Source organism: Anser brachyrhynchus (assembly GCF_964034855.1).
Source record: "Anser brachyrhynchus genome assembly, chromosome: 1".
NCBI lineage: Eukaryota > Metazoa > Chordata > Aves > Anseriformes > Anatidae > Anser > Anser brachyrhynchus.
The window spans coordinates 154,452,747-154,465,100 of NC_137694.1; the positions used below are offsets into that span (position 1 = coordinate 154,452,747).

Genomic DNA, 12,354 nt, shown 5'->3' on the forward strand with positions numbered 1-12,354 from the left:
ATACTACACATGAAAAAATCCACACTGGAACATTTGTATTTTCTTTTTTGAGCTCTGCTTTCTCGTGGCTGGGTGTACATTCCAGCAATGTCCATAGGAAAGAGTTCTTCTTTTAATGACTTTTCTGTGGCTAACTTTGGTGGCCTTGTTACTCTGAAGGGTAATGACGAAGTGAATTGAATGAGATTTTCTCTAATTTTGGCAACAAGTGATCAAACCAATGGACTGTCAAAGCTTTTAAGTAGCTGCAATCATCCTGTTCTCATTCACATGGTGACAACATTGGCTTTGGATAATGTAAGTGATCTGTCATAAGTATAGAGTCATCTGGTTTTGATGTCAGCACCAGTGTTAGGAACCTAAATGCCTTGAATTCCCTTTCTGGCTTGTGGAGAGAGAAAGGTACTTCTGGAGTATTATGGAACCCACCAGCCTCCAAACCCTTTGAGGTGTGTTTCAGTCTCTTCAAAACTCATGTGAAGCGAATAGGAATAGATGAAACATCAATGGCACAGTTAGTACACCCTTACTTAGGTCATGTATGAAATGAAAAAAGCCAAAAGCCCAATCAAATCAGTGTTTAACTAGTATTATTGCCTTATATAGTAGGCAGTTTGATTTAATCGTACCTTATGACTGAATATGGGTGGAAAAGAAAGGGAATAAAATCAGTACTTAATTTATTAAATAAATATAAACCATTTATTTTTTCTTGAAAAATTGACCAAAGAAGCAAAAGAAAGTAGCAGTTCTGTCTATAAAGACTCGAGCTTTGACACTAGCAGACTGTGAAAACTACCAAAAGATACTGAAACCTGACACTGAAGATGGAAATAATCAATTAAAGATCAGAACTGAATGACAAGATATAAAAATCTATGTAGTGTGGGGCAAATATACTGAAAGACAATGTATTAGCAGTGGTAAAATATTACAGTATCTATAGTTTAAATTTATAGTCAAAAGAAACGATTGGATCATCTAGTCTGACTTCATTATGTTTCTCCTGGAGGGAGCTTTATAGCTTGCATCTGACTTTAGTGTGTGTCTTGTAGGTATGTATCTATTCTTGGTTAGAGTAGGAGCAGAATGCTTTATAAGCAAGAGAGCTTTTTAGTTTATATCAGAAACTGTTCCACTGTTAAAAACTATGTTCCTAATTCATTATCTTAATTTGCCTGGTTTGAGCTGTTAGCTTTCTATTCATGTTACACCTTTTTATGCTAGATTACACAGAACTGTAATTCCCAGTACTTTCCCTGTGTGAATCCACTTACACACAATAATTTAGGCACCCTTCAATATGCTTTTTAATGAACAAACATTATGTAGCTCTTTAACTCTGTTGCTGCTAAGCATGTTCTTTTTTCTCATTTTCATATTTCTATACTTTCCTTTAATTTTAAAAAAAATAAAAAGAAAAGAATATATGAACAAAAAACCTGAGCACAATATTGATCATAATTGGTGTGAGTGCAATGCAGAGAGATAGATTAATTCATTATCGTTCTGATTGTACAGCCTGGGAAGCACTGTCTCTTTCTTGCCGTGATTGTAGAATCATGGAACAGTTTGGGTTGGAAGGCATTTAAAGATCACCCAGTTCCAACCCCCTGTCATGGGCAGGGCACCTCCCACCAGACCAGGTTGCCCAAAGCCCCATCCAGCCTGGCCTTGAACACCTCCAGGGATGGGGCACCCACAGCTTCTCTGGGCAGCCTGTGCCAGTGCCTCACCACCCTCACAGTGAAGAATTTCTTCCAAATATCTAATATAAATCTACCCTCTTTCAGTTTAAAGCTATTCCCTCTTGTCTTATCACCACACTCCCTGACAAAGAGTCCCTCCCCAGCTTTCCTGTAGCCCCCTTTAGGTACTGGAAGGCCACAATGAGGTCTCCCCAGCGCCTTCTCATCTCCAGGCTGAACAACCCCAACTCCCTCAGCCTGTCTTCATAGGAGAGGTGCTCCAGCCCTTTAAGATTATCTTTGCGGCCCTCCTCTGGACTTGTTATAATACTTCCATGTTCTGGGGTTCCCAGATCTGAATGCAGTGCTCCACGTGGGGTCTCAGGAGAGCAGAGCTGAGGGGGAGAATCACATCCCTTGACCTGCTGGCCACACTTCTTTTGATGCAGCCCAGGATGTAGTTGGCTTTCTGGGCTGGAAGCACACACTGCTGGCTCTCGTCAACTAGCACCCGCAGGTCTTTCTCCTCAGGGCTGCTCTCAATCCATTCTCCACCCAGCCTGTATTTGTGCTTGGGATTGCCTCAGCCCAGATGCAGGGCCTTGCACTTGGCCATGTTGAACTTCACGAGGTCCACACAGGCTCACCTCTCAAGCCTGTCCAGGTCCCTCTGGATGGCATCCCTTCCCTCTAGCTTGTCGATCGCACAGTACAGCTTGGTGTCATTGGCACAGTTGCTGAGGGTGTGCTGTATCCCCCTGTCACCAACAAAGATGTTAAACAGTGCCAGTCCCAACGCTGACCCCTGAGGAACACCACTTGTTACTATCTCCACCTGGTCATTGAGCCGTTGACTGCAACTCTTTGAGTTTGACCAACCAGCCAATTCCTTACCCCCTGAGTGGTCCATCCATCAAATCCATGTCTCTCCAATGTAGAGACAAGGATACCATGGGGGATAGTGTCAAATGTCCAAGTCCAGGTAGATGATGTCAGTTGCTCTTCCTCTATCCACAAATGCAGTGGATTAAAAAAAAATAGATAAAATAAGATCAGAAATGATATATTATGAAAAATATGAGAGGATGCCCTATTAAAGCCCCTTGTTTTAAACTCTCACATAGCATCTATATTCTATAACATAGCATTACCATCCTCTTTTATCCTCTTTATTCTGTAGGTCATAAGACCTAACATTTGCTGTCTGTGATCCTTCCTGTGCAACTTTGCATTTGGCTGTATTAAATCACATTTTGTTTTGTTGGGTTCAGGTAACCAAGTGATCCTGATAACTTTATTGCCTTGTCCTTAGTGTAATTTATGTGTTCTATGCCTGTTCTTGATTTTATACTATTTCTCCCTCATTGACTATGGTAGATCACGATGATCATTTCAATAGCAAGTACTTCTTGAGATGTCAGTTAATCAGTTTTCAGCCTCTTTATCCTGTGTTTTATCAATACTATATAATGCCAACTTTTTAATCAGTTGTGTTATTGAATTAATTACTTTACAAAGTCTAAGCTAGACAATTTCATTGGGCAAATTTGCAGTCTTATCATAATCATGCTAGTACGATGAGAATTATTTTCTGTATTTGATGCTGCCTGCCATTAATTACATTCAAGTTCTTTACTCTTTATCAATTAGACTGTGTAACAGCTCATTCTTTCTTTTGTCTTAGTTGATGTCAGGCTAACCAGTCATACTGCTTGTCCTTTAATGGCACATTAGCATTCTTCTGGGATTCCCCTGCTATTTCAAGTTTTATTAAAAATTAATAGGGAGATGAGAGATGCCCTCAGTTATTTGGGCCTGTTGATTTGAATATAATTATCCCTAGCAGATGCTATCTAATATTCTCCTCAGTTACTAAATCTTGAGTAGTGAAATCTGTGTTTGCCAAGTTAAAATGTAAAATATGGCATGTTGCCAAAGCTGAAGTGTTGTGCTTGTAGTGTCCCTAAAGTCATGAGTCCTTGAAGCATGCACTATCTTACTTTTTAATGTAATAAAAATAATAAATAGATATCAGAGACAATCTGTTACTAGACAGCTTAGAGAGCTTTATGGTTATAATTACAGATATAATTATGAGAAACATTAAATATGGATGATGTTTTCACACTTACAGTTTAAAAGATAAAACAGATTTTGTTCTCTGATTAAAAACAGGAAACTGGTTCTGTAAATATGGTGCATGATGACTTTAGACTTGAGTTTGTCTAAAAGTAAAACATAACATTAAAAAGTTACCCTTGGGAAGGTTATAAAATATCAGAGGGAGAGTTGTGCCTAGGCATAAGTGTAATCCTTAAGCCAGCAGGGTACTCTCTGAAATTTCTTTATCGCTCACCAGCGATTTTGGATGATACTGTTAGTGGATTATCTAGAACTTGTAATGACTCCAGCAGCAGCACTGTTCTAAGCTGCAATCTTTTTTTTTTTTTTTTTTTTGGAGAAACAGGAAGATCTAGTGAGTGGGATATTTTCAGTAGAAATCAATTACAATATGACTCCCTTCTTTTGAGGTTGATGGTTATATGTCTCCGACTTTGGTGATAGATGGGTTAGCTGACAGTGAGTGCACTTTGAAAAGATATGGTCAATAATAATGGTAAACTACTACTACAAATTTTAGAAATATCAGTATCACTGATTTATATATTAATATCTATCTTGTTAAGCAGAGGTCATAATGTGATAAAAACTATGAAAGTGGTCAAGAGAAAACTACATGATGGAAACAAAGTTCTTATAAAATAATGAATGATTTATAAATATTATACCACAATATTATTATTCTAACAACTGTGCAGGAGTGCTCGTGTTATTGCTTGGTCCTTCTATAAAAAGAGCAGTGGTGTAAGGAAGTAGTCTAGGAACCATCTGTTAATAGCAGTTGTATGTTCAGAGCTCCCACTGGAGAAAATGGAATTGATTGGGTTAGCACAGTAAGAATTCAGGTATGGATTTGGGAAACAAGTTATATTTAAAAGGGCAAACTGAAAGCATGAAAGGAGGCTTTTGGCTTTTGTAGGTACTTAGATTGTTTTCATGGTCACCAAGAGAAAAAAAAAACTTAACCCTTTTCTCTTTTATTTTTTTTCACAAGGAACTTTTCGGTTTCCTGTCTCAAATTCCCAGTGTCTCTGAAAACAAAAATAACTTAGAATGTGAAAGAAATATTTTTAACTACCTAGTGATAACAGCAACTGTACATTAATTGGCATGAGCTATCTGACCTTTTAACAAGACATATTGTAAGTAGAAAAGTTCATATACGTGTTCTTTCTACGCAGTGTTACTGGTATAATGTGGTCATAGGAACCTTAATCTCAGTTTTCCTGTTTTTTATGGGTATAAGATTACAGCCATTAATTATAGATATATAAAGAGTATTTTTTTTCTGTAATTTACCTTCTTTAAGGAGTCTCTTGATTAGAAAACAAGGTTCTGTGCTCTGAAACTGGAGGATGATACAGGGGGAAAACAGACCAAGATTGATGAGTTGGTTTATTGACCATAGGAACCATTATTTTTTGACTTTGAAGAGTTTGAGGCAGTTATCCATCTGTAGCCATTCAGGACTGGACCCTGTATTGACCCCTGGGGTACTCCGTGTTGAACACTGGTGTACCCTTTAGCCTGCAGCCTTGCAACACCTGGTTTTAGCGCAGAGAGAGGGTTGTTCTTGGCTAACACAGAAGATCGTTCAGCTGCAGCTAATTCATACTTAGTTATTGAATTCTTTACCTAATTCACTGTTTGGAGCAATATTTTTATGCCTTATAAATAAATTTCCTTCTTATTTATTTTTTTCTGTGATTTTCTGGATCTGGAAACTGCATGAGTAAGCTGGTAATTTCAATTAGCTTTCTGGTGATATCTTTAAAAAATAATAGAATACCAGAATAAAAAAATCCTATTTTTTTCTCAATTTCTATTGAATAGATGCCATAGAAAAGGGGCACATGTACTGCCTCAAGTTCTTCTTGTGATACGTACACCATATGCAGTGCATATGTAGTCAGGAAGTTCTTCAGGCAGTTAAAAGCATATCAGAGAAGTGCTCTCGTGTCTTTGGCAAAAATCTTGGTATTGATGGATTCTGATCGAGCAATGTGGAGTCAATTATCTCCTGGTGTGTCCTTTGCATTCCTGTGCTGAACTAATTTCTCAGCTCACCTATTGGATTGATGCTGTACTCCACACATGTTGAATACCATGCAGAGAAGTACTCAGCCTATTGGGATGAATTGTTTCTTTCTTCACGTTGCAAGTATATCTGATTTTATCTAGGCACCCTATTCAGCAAGGTATTTAAGTACATTGCCTAACAGAACTTCTCAGATGCTTGAAGCTAGTTATGTGCTGAATCAGCACTTCAGTCTTTCGTTGATGTCAAGTATGGCCTATGAAGGTATAAAATATTTTAAATCATGTTGTATTGGAAATGACTGGTGATATTATAGCCAATTCTAGATTAGCAGTCTAATACTGTCTACTCCATGTAGACTAATCTATTCTTATTGCTATCCTGAACCACAACATGAACTGCCTAGTGACAATGGTCTTAAAAAGCCTATACCTGTATAGGTACAGGTACTATAATCAGAGATTGCTCCTTTTTAGTCTAAATCATGCCTGGTGCATGGAAACAGCTTTTCTTCAGGAGATTTGGTGTGATACAAAAATGACTTTCAGGGTGGTGAGGCACTGGCACAGGCTGCCCAGAGAAGCTGTGGATGCCCCATCCCTGGAGGTGTTCAAGACCAGGCTGGATGGGGCTTTGGGCAACCTGATCTAGTGGCAGGTGTCCCTGCCCATGGCAGGGGGGTTGGAATTTGATGATTTTTAAGGTTCCTTCCAACCCAAACCATTCTGTGATTCTATGAACTATGTTTAAATGAACCCCTTAAAATGAGTGCTTTGCATTGTAATGATGGAGCTGGCAGTACTTTTAATAACATGTCCTCATGCAGCTAGCCTTTTGGATCTGAGGGATTTTCTAATGCAAACCATAATGTAAAATTCATTAGCTACCAGTAGCCTGGGCTCTGCATCTGCTTGAGCCAATGAATTAATTTACATTTCTGAAAATATTCATAAAATGTTGTCTTATGATAATCCTATATTATAATGGCTTTTGTATCACAAACCTAAAGTATTTAAAGCACACAACTGAGTATGAATTAACACATTCTAGTATAAAAAACTGAAGGTGCCCAGAAGAAATTTTAAATCCTTGTGTGACATATGCTAAACACGTTTACAAAAAGGGAAATGGGTACACATATGCTCGTATATCTATCTTTCTAGTTAAGCAGATAGCTAAATTTTCGGAGAGTCCTTTGTAACGTTGGCTGGAGGTGTTTATGTGTCTGTGTGTTCATCTATGCCGATATGTATGGCTCTCAGGCATCATGAAGAAATGGCTACAGAACGGGTGCAGCCACTGTTCTCTGTATTTATAATTGCCTAGGAAAAATTGTGTAGGAAGCTTTAGTTTCACACTGACAGATTTATAGTAATCTATTGCTATCGCATGCAGTGCATAAAGGCAAGAAACATAAAGTAATTATGACTCCTGTTCACCAATTTAGCTGTCAAAATGCATCTGTGAGTTAGATTAAAAGAAGAGGACTTTCAGAAGAACAATAAAATGCTAATTATACTAAAAGGCAGGCTATAAATTTCACCTGTTCTGTGGACAAATAAGATTAATTAAAGTGATGAATGTTAAGGCATTGGTCTGGAGCCTCAGGATAACGGGGTGAATACTACAAGATTTTCTTTATAACTTTCAGTAATTCATTTTAGGTGTTTCTATATCAGAAGTCTGTGCTGTGACTAGAAAGTCAAAATCAGCCTGAACATGAATGGAGAAATGCTACAGACTGTTTTTTTTCCTCAGACCGGAACTCTCCCTGATTAGCTTTCCAAGTCTGATTTGAAATTGCCCTGGGACTGAGCCAAAAATCAGGATTTCCATTTGTTGGAGGAGAGAGTACAAGCAGGGAGAAAAATGATGTTGCTTGCTCGTGTGCCTGTTCAGTGCAGTTGGAGCTGTCGTATTGCAACCTTGCTTCTCTTTGGTTTACCCAGTTGGCTCGTAGCACAAGTAATGTGAATCCTCAATTCTGTGCCGTGTTGCTGTGTGGACCCTAACAGGGACCTGCTCAGAATGAATTTTCTTTGCTAAGGTGTACCTTTTAACTAAACCACTTGGGAAATGGGATGAGCAGGTTGTGATTCTCTCTCTTCCATATTTATTGCCATTATCAATGGTGTGCTGTGAATGCCTATAGGGAATCAACTGCCTGAGCTTCTCCTTACAAATTTTGGGAGTACTTGTATATATATTCATGTGTATATGCCACAGGTACAGACCAGGGAGCCACAAATTTGTCCTCCCTCACCTTGTAACTTCACTGTCCCCTAGCACTGGAATTCCCATTGCAGTGCAGCTTGACAGAGCCTCTTCAGCAGCTCACCCAATGTGCCAGAGGAGCTGGGAAGACAAGTGATGCTTAGCCTCTGGCAACAGTGAAAAATGGGAGGCCTCTCACTGGCCAGCACACTATGTTGCAGTGCTGTGTTTTTTTGCATGTCTTTCTATTTTTCAGTGTTATATTTACCAGCAAAAATCAGTTTGAACCAGTTTGAACTTTTTTTTTCTTTTTCCACCTGTTTTACCAAACCATTATTGGCCTTGTGAATCACATCTGTTTCAGTCACATCAGTACTTACACTGGACGTGTAATGATTTGACTTTTTCTGTGACGGTGGCTATATGTGTGCAAGATTAAGGATTTAGCTATCTGTGGTAGAACCCTGGCCTAACCAAGGTACAAGAAACTAACACATTCTTACAAGTCATCCACAATGATGACATTGATGAATTCGGACAAGTCATCCACAATAATCCTGTTAAAAGGTGTCAAAGCTAGCTCAGGTAGTGCCTGTGGAACTCAAAGTCACATTTTTGCCTGTAGTTGAAGACGTTTTCAGGATTTCCAAAGGTGTCTGAAGCAGCAAGTGTCCATATTTCATGAAAAAGCAGTTGGAACAGCTGTTATGTTAACTTCCTTATGTCTTGAAGACTCTCCGTTTTTGTTGACGTCTCTAAGTATTAGTATGAAGCTTCTGTTTATATTTGTACTGTCATTTCATAGGTCTGAAGACATTTAATTCCTCTTGCTTTCAAGCATTTAGTTTTGCTCTGAGCTGAATTTATATAACACCTTAATTTTGTATTTTTCACAGAAACGTAACCTGGAATAATTTAGCTATCCCAGACACCCACTGTTCCAGAGAGCTAGAAGAAGGTTACCAGTGCCCACCTGGATTTAAATGCATGGACCTTGAAGATCTGGGACTAAGCAGGCAAGAGCTGGGCTACAGTGGCTTTAATGAGATAGGTCTGTCCTACTGGTAAAATCCATTTCAGTATCCATTTAAAAATGTTTATGAAATGAGTAGAACAGATAGCTCAGTGCTGAAAAGATATCAAGTGCAATCAGTATTCTGCTCAAGTAGAGCACATGCCAGAAAGAGAAGCTGTGCTATTTGCTTTGGAATGATGAAGTTATCTATTTTTACATTGCTTGGGTTCCCAGGATTTAAATAACTTCAAAACAATGTCTTTATTTAAAAAGAGTCAACTGTTGATTATCACCAATATGCAAATGCGATGACTAATTACTGTGCTTTATTTATGATCCATTTTAGAGTATATAGTTCATCTTATTTGTCTAATTTTAGTAGTAATTCCTATGCAAAAGGAAAAAAAAAGAAAAGAAAAAGGAAAAACACACAGAATTACTTGGTACTAAAGTTATCCTCTCAATACTAAGGAGGAGGGGGAGAAAGTGAGATCATGTGTGTCTGTGACAACCTGGATCCAAACTGTGTTAAGTCAGAATAGCATTCAGTAAAATGACTGAGAGTCAGGCAGATAGATATTGTACTACTGGTGCAATTTTTCTTCTGTGAGAAACACCTCAGAGTGACCAGCACAATGCACTCTGCTAGTTGGCATGTGTCGTGCCATCCCCACAGGGAACACAGAACAATAATTCAAGAAAGGTGCCAACAGTACAGGCAGCTGTGGCAGGATCCTTATCTGAACGGAAAATGTGCAGTTACCCTATCAGAAAATTGTGGTTATCTCACTTTTATTTAACAGACAAAGGTCCAACAGGAGCCTGCAGCTGTACATTTTCATAAGTACAGGTAGGGAGTTCCTTTCAAATGAAAAAGCATGCCTACAGGCCATATTCTTTCTGATGCCTCTCTCTGACTGATAAGTTTATATTTCATTTTTCCTGGCTTGAGCTTTAGACAGTAGACTGTTATGCTGGCCTCAGATGAACTTGAAGGTAATAAAAAGGTTTACTGATGGAATTACTACAATCCAAAAGGATTTTTTTGAGAACTGAAAGCCCTTGCAGCTAAATTACTTCAGTTGTTTCCCAGGCCACTGAATATATACAATGAGCCAGAGACTTAAAAGAAGTAGTCTCCTATTACGACAGGTACTCTGTGATACCAAAGAATTTCTGAACAGAAACTGCCATTTCTGTCCTTTTTTTTTTCTCCCTTTCTGAGGAGAAAAAAAAAAAAAAAAACAACTGATTTCAACCAAGTTGTATTCTGTTTCTTCCAGAAGCCACGAGTGTAACAGTTGTACCAGTACTGCTAGCTGAATAGCAGTACCTGTAGTACATACCTTTTATATGAAATTTTTCTTCAGTAGATCTCAGAGGACAACCTTGTCTGATCTGTCAGACAACCTTCAGATTCTTAAGTCAGTGGCATACTGCCATGCCTGGGTAAATATGAGCTGAGTTCACAGTGGAAGCTACAAACATCCACATGCAAGTTCTCTAGTTCGAGACAGTTCAGCAGTGAAATGTAGGATAGGTATATCACCAGAAGAATTATGCCTCAGATAGATTGAAATCACCCTTCTTATCTTGACATGCAAAATCAGTTGTGGCATGGAAGGCTGTTACTCTAGCTGCCTACCTGATCACGTGGGAAAAGTGGTTGCAACGCCTTAGATAAGCTTAGGTATATAGAAGATTTGAACAAGGCTCTGAGTGATTAATAAACATTTTTAATGATGGCAAGGCATCCAAAGACAATCAAAGGTTGGCAAAGACAGGTGAAATAGTTTGTCCAAGGATGCCTTGATTGGTAAAGCAGGTTTTAAAAATGGCTGAAACTCCATTCTCCCAAGGTATAGTCCTGTGCTTTATCGACAGTCATTATGGCTGCTCTGTTTGAAAGATCAAAGGTTGCTAATAGATGTAGGAAAATTGTCATTAATGCATTGTTTTTGTCTAGATGTTGGTAATCAGGAGATAAGCACCTCGCAGTACAGTAGTCAGAAGTTGACAATTGAATGCTGATTGCTAAACTTCAAAATACTGGGTAATTCACAGCAGCTTTGCCACAAAAAATAAGCCTCCTTAAACTAGGAATGTTAAAAACATGTTAATAACCAGCAAGTTTATCAATATTTTATAAATCTCCGTTTTGTGATGTACCTTTATATGTAGTTAACAGGTAAGTAATGAAGTAGATCTTTCCAGTGTAATTATAGTATTTTATTGTGTACATTCATTGATGTTTTATTTCTGCATATTATTATATGCAGCCTGTCCTGTTGGTTCCTGAAATGTATCATTACAAAAATCACAAGAGCATAGCAGTTTGGCAGCTACTGTATAATTAGTGCCACTTAATTTGCAGTATATAAGTACAAGTTATGAATATTTGATAATTTCTCTTCTTTAAACAGAAAGGGAGAGGTTTTTTACAATTTTATTATGGGGCGAAAACCACACTGTCCTAATCAGATGTAAGTTAATAGAGTTTTTTATACTGTAAGGATATGCCAAGTAAGTAACAATATATTTGGAAAATCCCTGAATTTTGGCCATACCCTGTTCCCACTTTTACAAATACCTCGGCTTTAAAGGGATGAAAGTTGGAAAGATAGTGTAAGTTCTGGTACTTCACAGTTTCTAGGTTTTCTGTATTTGGTTTTGACGTGTTGTATTTATCTGTTTTATGTATATTTGTTTGCATACATGTATTTTTTAAGGAAGAACATAGTTATAGACTATTGATAAATACTGCTTGAAGTCCTCTTGTCAAAATAATCTAGTCCATCCACTTTCTCTCTGAAGCAGACAATCTTTCCAGGCAATGTATCGCACTGTTTCATTGTCTGTACTCATAAGAAGAGTTTCCTAAAGTCTAACCTGAATCTTTCTTTTTGTGATTTAAGATTGTAATTTTTCATCTTATTCGGTATGGACATAGACAAAACTTCAAAAATTCTTTTCTGCATATCTGAAGACTATCATTATGCCTCCTCTACCCTCTATGGAAACATAGGCAACATAGTTCTATGTTTTGGACTTTTGCTATACAACTTAAATTTTATGCGTTAAATTATTCTTGTTGGCCTTCTACTAGACTTTCTCCAGCTGATTCACCTCTTTGCTGAAGTGCAGTACTGGCAGAATATTCCAGTAAAGCCTTTACTTCATGTGTTTTTAAGCTTTATTACGGTTTCTGCATCCCAGTGAGATGTTTTCCATATTCACAACAGCATGGAATGGGTGATTCATGTGTTTTTCTGATTTGT

The 12,354-nt window shown here is 38.0% G+C and overlaps 1 protein-coding gene across 5 annotated transcripts in view; it reads left to right on the forward strand.

Annotated features, from left to right (window-relative positions):
- NALCN (sodium leak channel, non-selective) overlaps window positions 1–12,354 on the forward strand; it is a 237,353-nt gene that overhangs the window by 46,465 nt on the left and 178,534 nt on the right. For 4 of the 5 annotated variants that reach the window (XM_080575903.1, XM_080575902.1, XM_080575905.1 and 1 more), the window contains one exon: window positions 8,958–9,112. In XM_080575903.1, coding sequence (XP_080432029.1) covers window positions 8,958–9,112 — 155 coding nt within the window. Of the gene's footprint in view, window positions 1–8,957; window positions 9,113–12,354 lie in introns of those variants that run through there. The other variant, XM_080575906.1, reaches the window with a different exon arrangement.